A 22,383-nucleotide genomic window follows, 5' to 3' on the forward strand; every position below is an offset into this window, starting at 1 on the left:
AGACAGCATGTGTACAGACACTGATACAATCCTTTCCTCCTCACTAATTGTGTGTGCTTGTATTTTGTGCAGATGATAACCTTACACTATTAGACAAGTTTGCAGTCCTACACATAGATGACTGTGGAGATGTTGTTGAAGAAGTGTCTGAAGTCACATCGTCCCATGTCAAGCTGTCTGAACCAGTTTTCTCTCCAAGAGCAGTCCTGATAAAATTCGGCCTTCCAGTGAAAATAAACTGCAACGTGTTAATATACTATAAACCCAACACACCATACCTCCTTCTACACGTTTACCTGATCCCACGTGATCCGGCGCTACAACAGGTTACTGAATATCTTACCGTCACAAATGCATAACATAACATTCAAAACTATACCAAAGCTACAACGGAGTATTAGTGCCAGTGTTCAGAAAGAAAACAAAAGTGAAATTGCGAGAATAACATCTCAATATTTTAAAAGTTGTAATGTTACATAGCATTTAAGGGAAATTGGGTTCTAATGTGCTCCCTGCTAATATTTATTAAGCAGGAGGATGAAATCATTTAGTTTTGGGGGATTAGCTCTCTGCAGAATCCTTGTTGCAGCTCTGATTCATTGAGAACTCCCTTAAACAGCAGAGCCTCTTCTGCCAAATCTAACTGTGTAGTGTAGTTGCTATGGATGGTCAATTCCTTAACGTAAGTGGCTCTGACTGAACTGGCGGTAATTGACGATGACGCTGCAGCGGTGTGATCTCACAGCACCGGCCTGTGTGTGTAAATCTGATGTGGGTGTGTTAAGAATATTACATCCCTACAGTGTTTAGTTTTTGCTATTGCAGTAGCACTTGCAACAGATAAGTGTATAGGACTTTTTTTCTCGAATGTACAACTTTATTCTCATGAGCTTTTCCTCAATGACTATTCTTGAAATCTCACATTTTATTTTTTCCCAATAGTGACCCTAATACTCTATTATTAAAACACTGTTGCTTCATGAATGTACTGTAAAATACAGATGGCAATGTTTGATACCGTAACATTGAAGCAGCTTTATGCTGATATTGATTATTTTTTTTTCAGACAATGGACAAGAAGAAAGGAGCATTCAAAATAATCAAGAAGCCACGACCAGACAAGTACCTGAAGATGCAACAGGGTTTCAACCTCACAGCAGACATAGACACAGCAACAATTCTCCCAGAGGTACAGTTTCAAGATTTAACTTGACTATCTGATGTTGTCAAAAACTAACCTCTCTCTTCTATGTATTTTTTTTTTTGCACAGAAAATAACCCTCCGATATGATAGCCAAGACCCAAATTTCTATGAAGTGTACATAGAGAATCCAGACAGGAACTTCCACCTGACACTCTCACACCTTTACAAAAGGAAGGGGGAACAACAGCGTGAACAAGTGTGGAACTGTGAAATTCGAACAGGTCAGTGGTTATTAAACTGTATTACCTGCACTATATGAAAAACATAATGTATTCTGTCTTGTGCTTCTAGTCTTTTACCATGATTTAATCATTTTACACAATAAATGTCAATAATAAATGAAAGAGAGCCGAATCACAAGTTTATGTCCAAACACTAATGCATACTGGAAATGGACTTGCTGCTCTGTAGGCATAATAATCTGGTTGTAGCCATTTGATTTATGTGTTTACCTGCCTTTTAATATATGATAATGAGGGTAAATTCCAGTTTAATTAATTCAATGAATAGAAACCATTAAAGGTGCTCCTGACTGCAAATATGGGTATTGGGACAGACCCACTGGTTAAAAACCAAAAACAAAACAAAATACGGCAACCTACCTTGCCTCACAAATGGCACCAGGTGGTTTACTGGCTCTTATAATATAAATATAAATGAATATTATTACATTAGAAAAATTGAGAAAACATTTTATGTACTACCTACCCTTATGTTATTTAGCTAAAATATCTTTTTATTTGAGGCCCATAGGGGACTTTATTAAAATGATAATGTAAACTTGAAAATGTAATTCCACAATAGCATCATAATTTCCACATACAGTATGTATGTGTTATTTGTAGGGCTGTCAATCGATAAAATCAGTTAATCACATTATTCACATTAATCACATTTTTTTTAGCTTGATTGTCAATATTTAATCGCAAATTAATCGAAATTTTTTTATCTGTTCAAAATGTACCTTAAAGGGAGATTTGTCAAGTATTTAATACTCTTATCAACATGGGAGTGGACAAATATGCTGCTTTGTGAACATGAAAATGCAAATTGGATAATTGCATTTTAATTTTACCCAAATAACACAGACATATGTGGGAAATTGTAATGCTATTGTGGAATTACATTATCATTTTGATAAAGTCCCCTTTGGGCTTCCACAGTTGTTGAACGTTTTGATGTAAATACAATACATAAAACCACAATATCACCAATCCATATTTTGTTTTGTTCTGTATTTTATTTCAGTTGACTTTCAAAACTCTGGTGAATCTGAAGGTAAGAAAAACATTTAATGAGTATTTACAAGAAATGGATTTCAGTAACAGCATGACTAGTAGGAGAGTAGAACAGAGTCAATTGTAATTTCCTTTGAAATGTTGCCTCGGTTTGTACTTGTGAAACCAAAGAGGCAAGTGGGCTGGCTATTTGGTGTAGTATTCTGGTACTTTGGTTAGCCTGCTGTAGTATTTTTGTCTAGAAGCTAGAACAAATGCATTTATTGTGCAATTGTCATTTTCATGTTGTGCAGCTGCAGAATCAACTGGACCATGTGATGGTGCTACAGTAAGAGGTAGGTACGCTGCAAAACATATTAAGGTACTTCAACTTAAAAACATACACGTTTGCATGCTTTCTTAAAATTAAAGTTGACTAAAATGCTGCTAAATTTCTTGTGAAAATACATAATTCTTGATTGATTATGGAAATTTGGGACTGCCCATTCATGCCTTTATGTAAATACACCTGTACAGAATCTGGATTTCAATGTTTTAACAATTAGTATATTATTCAAGAATGTTTTTTTTTGTTTTTTTTACCATAATGTCAACATGATATTTTCATTACATTTATTTCCTAAGTGTAAATTGTCATCAAACATTCTGTATGCCTATCTTTGTAGTCAAAAAGACAGGTGGACAATCCTCCATACCTGGTTCAAGTGACAGTGAGTAGTTTTCTATTTTCTGACCATTAATCATCACAGAAGAGCTGTCTGTCAACCAACCATTGATTATTCATTTTATATTCAACTTAATCTAAAACAGTATGTATTACCTGGCCTGAACATCTGAAACTGTATCCTGGTGTTTTCAGTTGTACTATGTAAATATTGAGCCAAAAAAGTTATGCCTTTGAAGCTCATCTGAGATGACAGAAATTTAGACTTTTTAGACACTAATCCACTGAGTGGTTCAAAAACAGGCAGGCAATGAGGGGGAAGGTTGCTTCAAAACCAGGAAGAGCAAGTTGAGGACAAATTAAGCGAAGCAAGAGCTGAGAGACAAAGTCTGTATCTAGTCTGTATATTAGTACGGATGCACCGATACCTGATATGATATCGGTGACAACGGGGCCGATCTATTCAATTTAATTCTACGTTATATATTATATACATTATGTACTGGATTTTTAATTCCAGTTTATGTTTTGACCAATTAATTGCTGCATTAAAAAGGTTTACACCTGAATTGTAATTCCTGTTAATTTTGGAAGATTTTTTTTGCTAAGTTGTTGGTGTACAATTTCTTATTTTATTAATAAATAACAATTCACTAAATGTGTTATGTTATCTATATATTTATTTGTTACATTTTGTATTACAAAGTTAGGAAAGCAATGTTTAGGTCAAGCTTGATGTTTCCTTACACATGAAATAATGATCCCAGTCACTTCCACACAGTGAGGCATACAGTTTATTAATTGAACACTGGTATTGGATCGGTACTCGGTATCGGCGGATACCCGAAGACCAGGTATTGCTGTCGGTATCGAGACTGAAAAAGTTGGATCGGTGCATCCCTAATATATTAGCCAGGTCTTTTTTTCTCCAGCACTCCAGTTATTAAAGAAAGCAGTTTGTTTGCTATTAATTTTTACTTTGCTTTTAGTTAGTCTGATGTTTATAGTCAGATGTTAAAACCATCATTCATGCAACATTTTTTATTTCCTGTCTCCTCAGAGAAACACTCTGTGGAGGAACACCTGTCTGAACTGATGCAGAAGGTGAGTAAAGTCACATCAGTCTGACTTTGCTCAACACAGCTTTCATTTAACACGATGCAGGTTGAAAAGTTGTGATGCAAACCAAACTCCTGATTTAAATTGGATGGTTCTCACATAACTGATGCTGCTTCGGGTGAGCTTTTCAACTATAATATTATCCGCCAATAAAGTAGTCAAATCATGTCCCTTTGTTTTTTCAATTTGAATTCATCAGGAAGCAACAATCACAACGGACAGAGGGAGGCTTTTGAAAATGCTGCAAAACTTGAATCAGGAAGAGTTTGACGCATTCAAGTGGAACCTGCGGGACAAACACATACTTGCAGGCCTCCCATGCATCCCACGCCACCTACTGGAGAAGAGTGAAAGGTTGAATCTGGTGAATCTGATGTTGCAGACCTACAGCCAACAGTATATGGAGGTGACCAAGAAGGTCTTCAAGGAAATATACAGGAATGATCTGGTGCAGGAGTTGTCAGACACCAGCTCAGGATCCAAAGGTAAGTTGTGGAACAAACAAACTGTTTAGTAGTGGCATATTTATACCATAAATGTTATGCTTAAATTATAAATCAGCATCTTTGAATGCAGGGTAGCTCTTGAATTTCTTTATTTTAAATACATCAAATGATTGTATTATGTAGATGCAGTTATCAGAGGCAAAACTAATGTTTGCTACATAGTCCTCACAGTGAGTAAGCCACTTGGTTAAAGATGTCGATAGTAACAGAGATAAACGCAGAGTAAGCTGATGATGGAAGTAGCTCAGGAGTGAGCCATCTTGCTTTCTACTCATCTCTGTTGAATGTTGCACATGTGCACATTCACAAGAAAATGGAGGTGGGTAAAGACAAACTCTCTGAGCTGAAGTGCAAGCGAGCATTTAAATGATCCTGGAAACAGGAGTTTAGTTGGGTGGTGTTAGAGGATGTGAGCAAAACTCCAGATGCATTTACTTAAATAAAGATTAAACATAACAATCAATCTCTGAATGGCTCTAGAGAGGGCCATTAGCATTTTCACGTCAGCCACCGTAGCTCTCCAACGCGCTTGGCACCCGGGAGAGGCTTCAGTTGGTTGCAATCTCCTCACCTCACCACTAGATACCTCCAGATCCTACATACTGGACCTTTAACATCTTCTCTTCTAATGCTTTGTGTTGGACACTATCAAATAGGCAGTAGAAACTTCTTCAACAGCATAATACGTTTTAAAATCCATCTCTGATGCAGCCTGAGAGGGAACAGAAAACACTCTTCTTCCTTCACATCATTATTCTTCGGTCATGTAACGGGACACTATCTGTTACGATCAGTGAGGTTTTGGACCCAAATGCACACACAGACAGCAGAGTTGTAGTGGAACAAAAGGCTTTTATTGCCAAAAGCAGGAATTGTGAATGGGCTGAGGGAATGTCGAGGCTAGAGTTGAGCAGAGCAGGCAGGCAACAGGCAGGCGAGAATCCTGGGAACAGGAAACAAACATAACTTGTCGAGCAAAAGTTCAAAAGACTAGGAACAAAATATCTCAGTAAATATTGCTGAGTGGCCGAGGCGAAACTACCACTTGGGTTGAGTCAACGATTCTGGCGATGAGTGACTGGAGAACCGGGCTATTTGAACTGGAGTTCATGATCTGATTGGAAGCAGCCGTGCATGATTTGATCAGGTGGATTGATTGCATCAGAGCGCGGGAGAAGCAAAGCCTGCAGGGGAGGAGATGCTCACACACACAAACAGCCAGACACGCCCACACTAGACAGACAGGGAATACACACACTAGGAAGGCTGATGGCCCGGATGGGACCGTAACACATCTGAATGATAAAAAGCCATCACTTTAACAGATACTGTAGATCAGTGGTTCTCAAACTTTTTACATCACGTACCACCTCAGAAAATATTTTACTCTCCAAGTACCACCATTATGACCAGGGGGTGGGCAATTATTTTTCCTGGGGGGCCACATGAGAAACCCAGATTGTTGCCGGGGGCCAAACTAATTCTGTCAGACGTAACCTCTATTTTATCACTACATTAATTTATAGAAAAACATACTGCACACTTATTTATCAGCATTTATTATACTGAAAATCACTCCAAACAGCATATTATTAAGAAAATTACATTATATGCAGGAGCTTTTGAACCGTACAGGACTGACTGTTTTGGGTAGTAAATGTTTCCATTAACAAAACTTAACAAAACAGAGAATCCCCCAGCATGCTAAAATATAAAAATATGCACTGCAGGTCCAAACACACAAAGTACTGTACTGTACTTTGTTATTGTCATCTATAGTGGTTGTTTGCATAAAAACACACAATTCAAATTATTATGATTATTTAAATATTTGCTTTGATTAAAAAGATCTTGGCCAGGAAGAGAGCTAATGTTAGGAAGTTAAACAGCTCATAATTCTCTCTCTATTATCTATTTTATATTGATGTGAAAACATCTGCTTCAAACAACTGGATTTATTCAAGTTTCTCACCAAAACATACATTTTACGAGATTACATTTGAACACATCATGATAACGTTGTTATTTACCTCCGCCCAATAGTCATTTTTCCTGAGCCGACTTTGAACGTCTCATAACAATAACTCAATGGCACCTCCGTTAACGTTCGTATCTCCGGTATTTAGCCAGCCAGGACTGTGCTGCCCACCGGCTGCTAACAGCTAACGTTACTAACTCTCCTCCTGCTGATTTCAAAACAGTTTTGTTATTCACAGTGTCTCTTTATCAGGGAAATAATAGGGTGCGTCCCCCTCAGGTGTAGTAGCGCCACGCTGTTGAGCGCTTTTTTTTTTTTTTTCTTCACCGTGGCTCCGGCACCAAACAAACTGAAACATGATACAAAGTGCGTATGCATCAATGTGCATGCGTAACTGTGGGAAAGCATCAATACAGAGGAATCGATAGTCAGAGATGCCTCCGCGTACCACTAGAGAGAGCACGCGTACCACCAGCGGTATGTGTACCATAGTTTGAGAACGACTGCTGTAGATGAAACCAGCAATGTTACATATTCCATGTCTGTAAAATCTTTAGCTACATGTCTACATGTTCTGGTTTATTAGAAACAAAGCAAACGTTTCAGCAGCTTTCACCCTAATTAGAATTTTCATTACTGTGTTGCAGCTGCAGGATCATCAGCTTGAGCATCTGGTGTGAATACAGCAGAGGGAGGTAGGGGCCCAAACCATAATAACATGTAACATAAACATCATTCTGTGATTCTGAAGTCATTTTCTTTGCTGTATGTGTCACTGTGTGAACTTTACACAGTTATTAGCATGTGTCGTCATGTAGATTAGTGTTGATCAGATAAAACACTGCTTGATTTTTAGTAGTGTGAGGGACTCCAGGCGTGGCAGTGACATTCAGTTGGTCCACCACTTTGGATTGCCATGACATTTTGTACAGGCAATCATGTTCCCCAGAGGATGAATCATAATAACTTTGGCGATCCTTTGACTTTTCCTCTAGCGCCACCATGAGGTTGACATTTGTTGTATTTTTGGGAAATGTTTCAACAACTGTTGGATGGATTGCCTTGATATTTGGTTCAGACATTCTGTTCCCCCTTCAGGCTGAGTTGTGATCACTTTGGTGATTCCTCAACTCTTCCTATAGCGCCATCATCTGGTCAAAATAATTTCCAATACTTTAGTTTATGACCATAAATACCTGCAAAACAAATGACATTCCCATCAGCCTCAGCTGAACTTTGTGTTTGATGCTAATTATCAAATGTGATCATGCTGAACAGAGATGGTGAACATGGCAGATATTATACCTATTTAGCCTTATCATGCCAACATGCAGCCTCACAGAGTCGTTAGCATGACTGTAGAATTAATTTTATTTTTGCAATGAAGCATTTGAATTATATTTTCTGAAAAGCAACAGATAAATTGATTATGATTTTTTGATTTCCTTTCCCAGATAAACTCTGTGGTTGAACACCTGTCTGCACAGATCCAGAAAGTGAACAAAGACACATCTGTCTGAGATGTGAACACAGCTTTTATTCAATACATGCTGGTTGAAAACCGTCCTCACCTTGAACTGAGAAATTACAATACAAAACCAAAATTCATTATTTTTCATCATACAGAACTGAGACTGTATTCAGGTTTGTCTCTTCAGCTTCTTGCATTTTTTCTTCAGTAATGTAACAGTACTGCGATCTCTAGCACCGAGGAACACAAGAAGAAATGTGACTTTTTATGCCTCTCAGGAGGGAATTTATTCAAATTTGGCACAAACGTCCATTTGGACTCAAGGATGAACTGATTAGATTTTGGTGGTCAAAGGTCACTGAGACCTCACAAAACATGTTTATGGTCATAACTCAAGAATTCATATGCTAATTATGACAATTTCACACAAATGTCTTACAAGATGAAAGTGGTGACATTTTGGACAGACCTGGATGTAAACTGCAACTTGACTGGTTGGCGGAGGCGTACAACCGTGAGGCCGTAATTACTTTATTCATGTCAGTCAAACTGAATTTTTCTGTTTTTAAAACAGAAGTGTGAAATTATTCTGTGGCATGAACACGGACGGTGATTTCCTTTAGCAACAGATCAGGTTTTTCTAGCTGCACAGTGTGCGAAAATAATTATATTAACCAGTTTATAGGATTTAAAGGAGTAAGGGGGATGAAGGGAATCATCTTTTCCTCTGATGATGTTTAAGCAATGCAAGTACACAACAGTATTACATGTCAAAATGGAACAAATGTATATATATATATATATATATATATATATAATCTGGTGTACACATTTACAACAGGATGTAAACAGGTGTGAGATCTGGAGGTGAAGAGCTTACAGGCCTACAGGGTGATGTTTCTGCCTTTATTGAGGTAAAAACAATCGTATAATGTCTACTTGCCTCACATTGAGATTCATCTTTTATTATAGTTGAGGATAAATTACATGTAATATATGCCTTTATGTATTTTTTTAAATTTCTGTTTTATAAAATTGTATTTTGTTATATTAAAGTCTTTTTATATTTACTGTATATTTTGTCTTGAAACCTTTTTTATGTCTTACATGAAGCACTTTGAATTGCTTTGTTGTTGAGAGGTGCTATGCCAACACATCTGTGTTACATATAAATGCACTGTGTACTTTGAATTCACCAGGTTGAGATGTTTTCTATTTTAAATTATTAATATGTGTGGTTCATAGTTTTATTCAAATGAAGTGGCCTAAAATCAATATATGAAGCAAGAATAATGGTGTAATGCAAAAAAAGATCTAGTAGGATGATTATTTTTTATGACTTTATGCTTCTTTGTTTATAAAAAAAAGATGTGTAACACTTTATAATAACCATCATTTATAAATGGTAAGTGATAGTTAATTAACCTCAGTGAAGTTATTTTACTCTTAACAACAAAATGATAATAATGTTTACTAATTATTAGTGATGCTATATATATATATACATGTATATATATATGATTTCCTTATGTACAATTCATTGAGCCTTCATGTGACCAAAATCACCATACAGGTACACAAAATAAATAACTTAGTTGATACAAAAATTTAAATATCAGTGACCATATACAGAATCATCTTTTCACAATATTATTTGGCAAATACTCATTTCACCTTAACCAATCAATAATAAAAAAATGTCAAAAATAAAAAAAACACATGTTCCTTCAACCTCATTATTCAGAGTAATCTTTTCTTAAAAAAAGTATCCTGATATTTGAGAACAAGTAATCCAGTAGAAACTACAGAAATGCTTCATCTTTAAATCCTCATACTTTCTCTAAAATCCTCCCTGTTGGACAATCTTACCTTCTCTGTTCCCACATCCTTCAGAGACAAGACTGGATGATTCCCATGAAATGTGCTGCAACTGGATAGATCTCTATTCTTTTTCTTTGTATCTTCTTGTAGCGGGGGGTCACCAGGAGCCATGTGGTAATAATCTTTATATCTTTATATAATTAGCCTTTATTACTGTAATTTTACAAGAAATATTTTACTTTTAACATATATTTATTATTAGAATAGTCAAACACCGTAAATCTAAGACCATTTACATATAAATCACAAATGAAACATGTAATTTTACGTTGCAAAAGCCCAAATTTACATTAACTCAGAAGTTTTGCAAAAATAATCTGTATTTTTACAAGAAATATTTTTTGAATTCCATGAAATCCTTTTCTTCTAACATAAATTAATTGTTAAAATAGTCATAAACCTCTAAAAGAAACAGAATAATTATCTTTAAAAATGATCAAGAAAAGCTTAAATACAGATAATTACGATTGTGGTTACAAAAAATACTGTAAATCTAAGACCATTTACATATAAATAAATCACAAATGAAATTTCATTTTGAAATACAGACAGAAAATGTAAAATTTCTTGAAAAAAACTGTAAAAAAAATTTGTTTTTTTTACAAGTAGGCTCATGGGGAGCCTACTTGTAATCCCCTGGGGTATTGCACTTTTAAAATCATTAAGTAGGTCTGCCATAACTTTTATTGTGGGATGAGAACCTTAGAAAACAAGTAATTATGGTGCAAAGTATGTAACTATCCATGTTTACCTTAACCAATTTGTTGTGTTGTTGACAATATGTGACTGTATATTTTAGCAATGCTTGTTTTAATACAGGTAATTGTTGTCTTATTCATCGTACTGTTGTTATTTTTAGGCTTTATTTGACATAGTATAGGTTTTTAATTCAGTCTCTCTTTGTTTCCAGTACTGCAGCCGGTGCTGGTCTTCAGTCAGATGTGGTCGGTGTGTTCAGATATTATATATTATATTATTATACATTTTAACTTTAGTAAGTTGTGGACAAATATAGAGTAGGATCCAACTTAAAGCTAACATTAAACAGTAAGCTAATGTGCCTTTGAACAGGCCTATCGATAGCTTGTTGTATTTGGTGTTAGTCAATGAACGGTACTTTTAATGTAGGCTATATGTTTAGAAGGCTGCAATTTATTTATTGAAAAGCAAAATAATCTATAAACAAAATTAGACAATATGTAAAAACATTTTTTTGCATAGTCATAATTATATTTATCATAAATCAGAGAAACTGCTCCACAGTCTGAAGGCAGAAAAAGAAAACACAATCACTCAATCAAACTGTTCTGTGTCTGCAGACAAAGTTAAAACCTGAATTGTCATTTACATTTGAATTTAAAAAATATACATAAAATAATTAAAAATATAGATACATCTTTTTCCTAGATAACATTTTTGAGCAACCTTATTTGATTCATTTTACATTATCAAAAAATGAATAAGACAAGTTTAAGAAAAATTACAAAAAGCACCAGATAGATATACTGTAGCACCAGGATGAATATTTTCATAAATGCATGCTATAAAATGGTTCTGTTAAAGGGACTCTTTGCAAGAATCAGAAATGCTTGTTAACAGCGACACCTGTGGCCGTTAAGTCAACCAACGTCAGCATCGGGCTCGCGCTTGCTCGCTCTAAATAGACATGAACGAGCATCGCTCAACACAGTGAGGAGACACACGTCAGCTAAAAGCACAATATCACTCTATATTTCAGCTGCTTGGCAGTAATGTTAGCTGACCAGACGAAGGTCTCTCCATGAATCAATGCTGATCCTAGTGTTGGCTTTTCCTGCCTCAGCCTCCCGACCGCGACCGGAGGGAACAGTTGAGACACCGTAGTTTTGGTCGGAGACGATAACGTTTCTCGCTGCGGAGCCCCGTCACTTCACAAGACACGGGAAACCTCTGTTGGTCTGGAGGAGCTGCAGCATTTATATCTGCACAAACGTCCACTGTACATTCACTAGATATTCTCAGAGCTACTAACTCTTCTGCAGTGTGTAGTGTGCGAGCATGCACGTGAGAGGTGGAGCGAGCTGAGTGAAAGCAAACAGGCAGACAGAGGAGCAGCAGAGACTCCGGCTTTCCAGCTATCTCGGTCCTCCATACCTCTGGCTAGCTCGCAAGCACTATCCTGCATCTCTCCTCAGTGCGTCCATGTATGTTGGTGTGGGAAGTCCCTGTGATCGATGCCCGTGCGTTGGTTCCATGGATGTATAAAGAGAACTGGATACAGCGTTGCATTCCTATGAGAGTGTCTCATTTGCGCATGAAGCCTAAATGGCTCGACTTCCGTCTGGAAAAGTACCCGTATCTTTGCGGACCATGGGCAACTGGGACATACGCAGTAGCGTCCGCTCGGTCACATGACTCGGTCACGGGGTCCCAACGTCACGGTCTGGGTCTCACTCACATGGACGGAGGAAGGGAAATAACTCTGGATTCAGCTATTAGTGCATTTTACAACTTTAAAAACTTATTTTTTTAAATAAGGGCTATTAGAGTGTACTGTAGTAGTAACTGGGAAGTGGATTCACCTCAAAAAAATGTATCCTCTGAGTAACAGACGTCTCTTTCCCAATGCAAATCTATGGGAAAAATTATTTTTGGGCCCAACGGCATCACGTGACGGACACAGAAGTTGCAGTACCGCCATTTGGCCACTACGAAAGTCCGGATCACGCTCTGTTGGGGGCTTGGTTGGTTCCCACAGCACCAGCATGCTTGCTGGGAGTTGTTGATGTCTTTGTTATCTGCATGCAGTCATAGTCAGTGCATGAAGTGGCCGTGGTGCGGAGAAAATCGTCCTATCTTTCTGCCTTGAATTAATAAAAAAAAACAAAAAAAAAACAACTTAAACTTAACTCACTTAAAAGAGCCGGCAAAATGAACCGGCTCTTTGAACCGGCTCGTTCTGGACCGACACATCACTACAACAGGAAGGAGACGCTACTCGAGAGGAGACACTTCATGGAGACACTTCATGGAGACACTTCGACTCAAGTCCTGTCAACTCAACCATTAAAGATTTACCACAGTCAGTAAAGATGGATGGACTTCTGCTGTGACAGCTGAAACTACAAGCTGTTTTAAAAAGGTTTGTAAAACGGTATTTAACGGTTTTATTTCTTACTTTCACTTCCATAGCTTTAACTTCCTGTTAATGTGTGAACACGGATAACTACGTTAATGATACTAACAACTTAACATGTCTACTAATTATTATATATAATATATTAAATATACTAATTATACAATAACTAACACGAGTTTCTACAGAGAGAGAATTATTTAAATTTTGTTCTCCCTCTTTTTTCTTTTTTCACAAACCGGTCATACAGGTTTCATTACAAAGAGAGGCGTAAATCTGTAGGAAGAACAACAAGACAAAATAACAGCCAGGAGATAAACATCATACAAGTACAAAGCCAGGGGAAATAAACATTTAGATAAATATATTAAAAGAGGTGCATAAAGTTACCGTCTTAATAGCTTTTTTGTAGTAGTTTGAATCATACTAGTCAAAACAGAATTAGTGATATCTGAAATTAGAGTTTTAAATAGGCAAAATGACGTTGCAGATATCTCTAATGTATATCCTGTCTAGCTATTAAATGTTAAAACGGCTGATCATACACAATCTTTTCCTAAACCTAACTAAGTAGTTTTATTTTGAAAAGACTGGAGTGGAAACGTGTTGCTGGACATTTGTAGGAAAAAACACGAAAGAATACGTCGTGCTGAGCGTCACGAAAAAAAAGAGAATTTGTGTCTATGAACACGAATCAAATAGATTAAATTTCATAACTATTTCATGAACTGCCGTGAGACTGTGTTGCTTATACTTCTACTCCACTAGCCTAGCTATATTTTGGAAGACAATATTTCTATATTTTATATTTATATTATATTATATATTTATACCACTACAATAAACTTGACAGCATTATTTACTTTGCAGAATCCGATTGTTTATACAAAATATAAATCAACTAATGAAGGGGCTGTTAGTACACTAAACAAGCCTAAACAGGGTACATTAAGTAAATAAGATTATATCTGGGACCCGTTATAGCTGCTATGGTACATGTGTAAGAAATGTACTTTTCATTGCAAAATTATATAATTACTTCTAATATCAAACAATTCTTTCATAGATTTTTCCTCCTGGGCTGCAGAGCGGACACAATTAATCTATAAATCTAAAAGCAGAGAGAAGATTAATTTGTTATTTTAATAATTAATCATCGTTTAAGTCATTTATCAAGCAGAAATGCCAAACATTCTCCAGTTTAAGCTCATCTATTGCAAAGATTTGCTGCTTTTCTCTATTATATTCCTGGAAATTAAATATTTGGGGGTTTTGTACTCACTTTAGGCCCTAGGAACTTGTGATGGGCATTTTCACTGTTTTCTGACATATTTTAGAGTAAATGGGTCGCCTAATCAATTAATCACAAATAAAAATAATCAGCAGATCGATCTATATTGTAAATTATCATTACTTGTAGTACTACTGTCAATCACTGTGTTGCCCTCTTGAGATTTGAGATTCCTTTATTTGTCATTTTTATGCTAAGCATAAAAACGAAATTGTGTTTCTTACATCCACCACTCAGAAATTCAGTGCAAAACACTTGGTGAAAACTATAAAGTAATTAACTAATAATTAAGAGCACTAATAAATAAGCTAAAAGTACGCTAAAAATAGAATAAAATAAATAGTTAATTTAAAAATTAAAAATATTATTAAAGGAACAGTCTCTTTAGTGCAGTTCACATATTCTGATTGAGCAGTCTGATTGCTGTCGGAAAGAAGCTGTTTAGCAGCCGAGTAGTCCTTGATTTGATCCTTCTGTATCTTCTCCCGGACTGCATGAGTGTGGACATGCCATGTGAGGGATGATTGAAGTCCTTTGTGATGCCGTTTGCTCTGCGCACGCAGCGCTCGGTGTAGATGTCCTGCAGACGCGGCAGCGAGGCACCAATGAATTTTTCAGCAGATCTCACTATCCTGCTTAGTTTGTGTTTCTCCTCTGCTGTGCTGTTACCAAACCAGGAAGAGCTGCAGTAAGTGAGAATGCTCTCTATGGTGCCTCGGTAGAACATGGTCATGGCTGGGATGGGGAGGTCCACCTTCTTCAGTCTGCGGAGAGAATAAAGACGCTGTTGGGCCCTTTTGATGACAGCTGTGGTGTTGTCACTGGAGGTAGGCTCGTCTGTCAGATGGACCCCCAGGAACTTGGTGCTGTGTACCCTCTCCACCTCAGAGACGCTGATGGTCAGTGGGAGATGGTGCCGGTGACCAGTCCTCCTGAAGTCAACCACCATCTCCTTGGTCTTATTGGTGTTGAGGGCAAGGTTGTGTGTTTTGCACCACGCTGTCAGCTGCTCCACCTCTTCTCTGTAGGCCGACTCATCGCTGTTGGTGATGAGGCCGGCAACTGTGGTATCGTCGGCGAACTTTATGATGTGGTTGGTGTTAAAACTAGCAGAACAGTCATGCGTCAGCAGCGTAATCAGTAAAGGGCTCGGTACACACCCTTGTGGTGATCCTGTGCTCACTGTGGTCGTCTTAGATGTTACGCTACCTACTCTGACTGTCTGCCGTCTCTCTGTCAAAAAGTCCAAGATCCATCTGCACATGCCAGGATCCACACCCAGCAACAACAACTTTTCAATGAGCTGTTGAGGCAAGATTGTGTTAACTGCCGAGCTGAAATCAATCAACAGGATCCTGGCATAAGTGTTCTTGTTCTCCAGATGCGTCAGAGTGAGGTGGAGCAGAGTGGAGATGGCATCCTCCGTAGACCGGTTCGCTCTGTATGCAAACTGCAACGGGTCCAAACTTGTTGGGAGGCATGACTTGATGTGATTCATGACAAGTCGCTCCAAGCATTTCATGACTATAGGGGTCAAGGCTACAGGGCGGTAGTCATTCATGGAGGCTGGATTTGGCGTCTTGGGCAGAGGTATTATGGTGGCGCTTTTTAGACAGATGGGCACTCTAGCTTGGCTGAGGGAGATGTTGAATATGTCCGTGAAGACGTCCTTCAGCTGTTCTGCACATTCCCTCAGCACACAACCTGGGATGTGATAACATAAGTAACTGTGAATTAATACCAAATTGTTTGTAATACCAATGTTTATATATATACAGGTATTTAAGTATGTCATAATAATAATATATAAATCCCCAAATATCCCATGAAATAAGGAATAATCCCACAACATTATTTATTATTCATATTCAACATTAATTATTATTAGTTACTCTCAGACGGATATCACTGTTTGTTGTGTGTAGAGGTGTGTGTGTGTACATTAGTGGCTCTGTCCCGGCCCCCGGCACTGAAACGGAGGAGATGGAGACAGACAGACAGACGAACATGTCAGCCTGCTGCTCCACGATGCTTCGAATAGCTTTGAATATTTCTAACCGAAGCTTTGAAGCCCAAAAAATGGTATTCGGGCCATCCCTAACTACCACACACTGCTTTGAACCTTCATGGTGGATCAAAGCTGTCCAGAAGCTCATGATGTGCCATGCACTCCTCTTATAGCTTATTTTTCTCGTGTCTTTATAATCTGTTTCGGACACATTCCTTCATGGGCATTTTTTCATTGATGTATTTTCTGTTAGATGTCTGGTGTATACCTGTTCTACTTAATGTTTTCTCATTGCTCTTATCGTTTAAGAAAGACAACATTGTTTTCTCATTTAAATGTATATGAGACAACAGAGATATGCATAACATCTAACAACAATACAATTGTTCTGAAGTCTTGATTTCCCTAATTTCTTTTACAGCTACTTGATCCTCGGTGACGGCAACTGGTATAAATATAATGGCGGAAGGTAGGTGCACAGGTATTATGTACAGTCATCTCACTATTTGTGACTCACTGAGTTCAGGTTGTCAAAAGCAGCTGAAGGACGTGCAACATATTGAGCAAATATGGTACCAACAGCTATTCAGAATATAAAAGTCAGACATGTCCAGTGAAAATACAATTAGAATACTTAAAAACAAAGCACAACACATTAAAAACAAAAACAAAATACAGCAGAGAGATTTTGAAGATTTTTTAAATGTAATTTTACTCACTAGTGCACCACATTTGCAGCTGAAAATAGTCCATAACAAATGTAACATTCACTCCTGTTTCATTAAGGTTGGCCAAAAACTACAGTGCCCAGCTGTTTTAGGATTTTTTAAATATGAAACTATATTTGATTTACATCTCCAGTAGGAACAAACAGAGACAGGCTGGGGAAGTCTTTTTAAACTGGTAACCAATAAGGGCACTTTAAAGAATCAGTTTTAAAACCAGGAGGATGACATTGAGAACAAATTAATTGCAGTAAGAGCATTTGAGAGACAAAGTGGGTACCTATTAGTCTTCTATTTTTCCCCCAATACCATGCATTTTGTTTGCCGTGTGTATGGAAAACCAGTAGAAAACACTAGACCAGTAGTAACAGTAGTAGTAGTAAACACTAAACCAGTAGTAACAGTAGTAGTAGTAAACACTAGACCAGTAGTAACAGTAGTAGTAGTAAACACTAAACCAGTAGTAACAGTAGTAGTAGTAAACACTAGACCAGTAGTAACAGTAGTAGTAGTAAACACTAGACCAGTAGTAACAGTAGTAGTAGTAAACACTAGACCAGTAGTAACAGTAGTAGTAGTAAACACTAGACCTGTCCATCATTAAACAGTTTCAATTGTCCCTAAATGTGTTTCAGCTGCGAGTCCCTCAGCAGGATCATCTGGTGTAGCTACCATGGCAGAAGGTGGGTACACAGGTAGTATGACGTCTTCTCAGTAAATGCCCTGTACTCTGTTTGTGATCAGCAGTGGTGGAAGAAGTACTCAGATCTTTTACTTAAGTAAAAGTAGCAATACCACAGCGTGAAAATATACTTAAAGTAGCTAAAGTAAAAGAACTCATTATGCAGAATGGCTCATTTCAGAATGATGTGTATTATATTATTGGATTATAATTATTGATGCATTAATGTGTTCATCACTTTAATGTTTCAGCTGGTAAAGGTGGAGCTCATTGTAATTACTTTATATACTGCTGGGTAGCTACATTTATAATAATATATCATAATCTATTAGTTGATTAATATTTTGTATTGATAATCTGAATCTGCAAAGTAACTAGTAACTAATGCTGTCAAATAAATGTAGTGCAGTAAAAAGTACCTCTGAGATGTAGTGGAGTAGTATAAGTATAAAGTAACACAAAATGGTAATACTCAAAGTACACGTATCTCAAACTTGTACTTAAGTACAATACTTGAGTAAATGTACTTAGTTACTTTCCACCAGTGGTGATCAGTCATTGATCAGATTGTCTAGAACCCCAGAATCTGACTATAAAACCTCCTAATTTATCAGTTAGCCTGTCTCAGTCCAAAGTTAAAGATGTGCCTACCAGCACCTCTGAAGCTCACTAATTAACATTTGATGTCTTGTTTGTTTAATTGGTACAAAAAACACAAACTGTGGACAGACTAACCGTTCTCCCATGTTTCCTGTCTTTATGCTAAGCTAAGCTAACTGTCTCTTAGCTTCATGTTTAGCGTACAAACATGAGAGCAGCATTGATCTTCTCATCTCACTCTTGACAAGAAAGCCAATAAAGAGTATTTCTCAAAATGTCATCATAAAAAAAGACGAGAGCTTTACAGAATGTCATTTGGAGAATACGTCATCTCTTAACTATGAGATGTAGACCTTATTCTTTCAGATGAACCTTAAAGGATAACTTCAGTCTTTTTCAACCTGGACTCTATTTCATGTTTGTGTGTCTAAGTGACTAATGGGGACACTTTGTGAAATTGGTCCGGTATTGATAAACGAGCTGTAATGTAATCATTTGGGGCAACCTGGTACCGTCATTTACGTCCACTAAAAGGTCTTGTTTTTGCCACGGACAGGCTCAGATTGTTATTATAAGTGTCTGACAACATTATGGAAAGGATCCATTAGAACAAACAAAACATAACCTAAAGGCAGATTATGACAAGAAATATGTAAACATATCTGTTTTATATTGTACTGTATTATGTAAAAATAGGAAAATACATCAGCTGGAGTTAACATGTTTTATCAGATCTTTTATGTTTGTGTATATTATAGGGCTGTCAACCGATTAAAATATTTAATCACGATTAATCATTTGATTTTCCATACTTAATCCCAAATTAATAATTTTTTTATTTGTTCAAAATGTACCTTAAAGGGAGATTTATCAAGTATTTAATACTCTTTATCAACATGGTAGAGGTCAAATATGCTGCTTTATGCAAATGTATGTATATATTTATTATTGTAAATCAATTGACAACACAAAACAATGACAGATATTGATCCAGAAACCCTCACAGGTACTGCATTTAGCATAAAACAATATGCTCCAATCATAACATGTCAAACTGCAGCCCAACAGGCAACAACAGCTGTCAGTGTGTCAGTGTGCTGACTTGACTATGACTTGCCCCAAACTGCATGTGATGATCATAAAGTGGGCATGTCTGTAAAGGGGAGACTCGTGGGTACCCATAGAACCCATTTACATTCACACATCTGGAGGTCAGAGGTCAAGGGACCCCTTTGAAAATGACCATGCCAGTTTTTCCTCGACAAAATTTAACGTAAGTTTGGAGCGTTAATTAACCTCCTTCGTGACAAGCTAGTATGACATGGTTGGTACCGATGGATTCATCAGGTTGTTTAGTTTCATATGATGTCAGTATCTTCACTCTAGCTTTAACACTGAACCTGCTACGACCTAAAAATCACAAGTTGTGTTAATGCATTAAAGAAATTAGTGGTGTTAAAGGTCACCTATTATGCAAAATGCACTTTTCCATGTCTTTTAAACATCAATATCTGTCCCCAGTGTGTCTACAGGCCACCATAGTATCATAAAAGACCATCCTCTCTCTTTTTCTCCTCCTCCGTTTGTCCGGAAATGGGTGCAGAAAAAAAATTCGCTTTTTTCCTAGTCTTCTGACGTCATTAGGCAGAAATGCAAGCCACGTGAGGGTTTCCTGGTCGAACCAGAGAGAACCTTCAGTAGCTGACCCCGCCCCACAGCGCGTCACTGTCTCTCCTCCTCAACCGAACTTGAGCAAAGTCTGCAAGAACCAGCAGAACAGGCTTCATGTACTCCCATCATCTAAATATAACATGTTCTTTCACAAAGGCTTTATGTAATTACACTGTTTAAACAGATGATATTTATATATTATATATATTTGATGTCATGCATGTAGCAGAGTACAGGTAGTAAATAGTGACTTGTAAGCAACACAACACATTTCTGTTTCACAGTCAAACTTTATTTGAGTTGACAGATGACAATATTAATTATTCACAGCATTTGTAATCATCTCACCTGTTAGTTAGTTATGTTAACATGGTACAGGAGAAAGTCTTCAGCTCTGGTAAACTATGGTAAGCTAAGCTCCGGTGGTCTGTAGTCATGGTAACACAGAGACAGCTCCTACTGTAAATAATATACCATTACTCTGATCTTCCATACATTTATCTTTTAGCAGAAATAATGAACTGACTACTGTTTCACATCTTCTATTTTCCACCCTGATGGTCGCTGTGTTTACACACCGTGTCATAGCGGTAGCATGTAGCTAACCCGTTAGCATGTAGCTACATGCTACCGGGTTAGCTACATGCTACCGGGTTAGCTCTGTATCGCCATGTAAACAGAGCCATCTGCTCTCAGCTGTCTGCTCTCAGCTGTCTGCTCTCAGCTGTCTGCTCTCCTCTGGGATGATTCTGTCGGTCATTTCTCACAGATGGATCTGTAAAGACAGACGTAAAACAGAGTGTATGTTTACGGTTTACAGAGTTGATGCATGAGGTAAACACTGAGTTAACTAACAGAGCTATAAATAGTATTATTTACCTGAGAGAAACCGTCAGGAAAACCTGGAATCTGGACCGCAGATGTTCATCATGTGTCGCCGATTTCTGATCAGATTCCTCCGGTAACGTGCGCTGGGTGAAGTTTCTGGTTTATAAACTTAAAAGTGGTTTATAAGCTCTATTCTAGCTCCTCTCTCTCCACTCGTCTCTCTCTCCAGAGCTTCTCCGGGAGGGAGGGGGAGGGTGACGCTGTTGTTGTGAGGAAGTTTGCTCTGATTGGTCAGCGTTTTCTGTCAATCAGAGTGGGAGGAGACAGGCTGTGAATCAGTGGTTTTCAGACAGAGGCTGAATTAGTCTCTGAGGCAGGCAGACTCAGGCTGCAGTATGAGAAGAATAAAGGGTTTTTTGAACATTGCAGCATGTAAACATGTTCTAGTGCAACATTAAAATACATCTATGAACCTGGAAATGAGCATAATATGTGACCTTTAAAACAAATTTGCGTTAATGTGTTATTATCACTTAACTTTGACAGCCACTAGTATATTACAATAACAAATACATCTAAAATGAACACTGTTGGAAAATCAGACTCTACATTATATTATTATGTCACTGTTAAAGGGACTATTTGTAACTTTGTATGCGCACAAATGTAGCGGGTCGTCACACATGCGCGCTCGCATATGCGCGTTCACGTGTAGCCGTTGTACCCTCCTCCTCTGCCTGCTCGCCTTCACTCAGACAGCTCAGCTCGCTCCACCTCTAGACGTGAACGCCCGCTCACTCCAAACTGCAGGAGAGTTAGTTAAGCTCTGAGAATATCTAGTGAATGCACAGGGGACGTTTGTGCAGAAATAACTGCTGCAGCTCCTCCAGACCAACAGAGGTTTTCCGTGTCTTGTGAAGTGACGGAGCTCTACAAAGATTTACGTTGTCTTCTCGTTACCGACCGGGTGCCGGTGTCTCCTCTGCTCTCTCCGGCTGCGGGCGGAGAGAGCAGGGAGACACGCTGGAGAGCCTCGCTGCCTCAGCATGCACTTAGGCCGGAAAAGCCAACACTAGGATCAGATCTAAATCATGTTCATGGAGAGACCTTCGTCTGGTCAGCTAACATTACTGCCATGCAGCTGAAGTATAGAGTGATATTGTGGTTTTAGCTGACGTGTGTCGCCTCACTGTTTTGAGTGATGCTCGTTCAGGTATATTGAGAGCAAGCAAGCGCGAGCCCGACGCTGACTTTCGTTGATTTCACGGCCACAGGTGTCGCTGTTAAGAAGCATTTCTGAAAGTTACAAATAGTCCCTTTAAGGAGGTTTATCACTTTAGGAGGAAATAATTTGTATCATAAATGTTCATTCTGATGTTAAATTAATTGCTAATAGATTTTT

The 22,383-nt window shown here is 37.8% G+C and overlaps 2 protein-coding genes and 1 long non-coding RNA gene across 3 annotated transcripts in view; 2 read left to right on the plus strand and 1 right to left on the minus strand.

Moving 5' to 3' along the window:
• Positions 1–22,383, plus strand: part of LOC141778417 (uncharacterized) — a 153,609-nt gene that overhangs the window by 16,091 nt on the left and 115,135 nt on the right. The window lies entirely within an intron of this gene.
• Positions 1,197–9,255, plus strand: LOC141778435 (uncharacterized). Its single transcript, XM_074652703.1, has 8 exons — positions 1,197–1,425; positions 2,453–2,482; positions 2,736–2,777; positions 3,108–3,152; positions 4,167–4,210; positions 4,425–4,710; positions 7,357–7,404; positions 8,164–9,255. The coding sequence occupies exons 1-7, from the start codon at positions 1,221–1,223 to the stop codon at positions 7,374–7,376; spliced, it is 672 nt and encodes a 223-aa protein (XP_074508804.1). The 5' UTR covers positions 1,197–1,220; the 3' UTR covers positions 7,377–7,404; positions 8,164–9,255.
• Positions 20,453–21,174, minus strand: LOC141778438 (uncharacterized). Its single transcript, XR_012596065.1, has 3 exons — positions 21,033–21,174; positions 20,832–20,928; positions 20,453–20,754 (listed from the first exon to the last, which is right to left on the minus strand). It is a non-coding gene; the product is annotated as an uncharacterized LOC141778438 (long non-coding RNA).

Source organism: Sebastes fasciatus, chromosome 12, assembly GCF_043250625.1.
Source record: "Sebastes fasciatus isolate fSebFas1 chromosome 12, fSebFas1.pri, whole genome shotgun sequence".
NCBI classification, from domain to species: Eukaryota; Metazoa; Chordata; class Actinopteri; order Perciformes; family Sebastidae; genus Sebastes; species Sebastes fasciatus.

Bases quoted from the DNA above. Each gene is read 5' to 3' on its own strand.
- LOC141778435 (XM_074652703.1), top strand. From the start codon at position 1,221: ATGTTGTCAAAAACTAACCTCTCTCTTCTATGTATTTTTTTTTTTGCA. The intron at 2,778-3,107 runs GTAGGTACGCTG...CTATCTTTGTAG, and splicing joins TGATGGTGCTACAGTAAGAG to TCAAAAAGACAGGTGGACAA. The intron at 3,153-4,166 runs GTGAGTAGTTTT...CTGTCTCCTCAG, and splicing joins CATACCTGGTTCAAGTGACA to AGAAACACTCTGTGGAGGAA.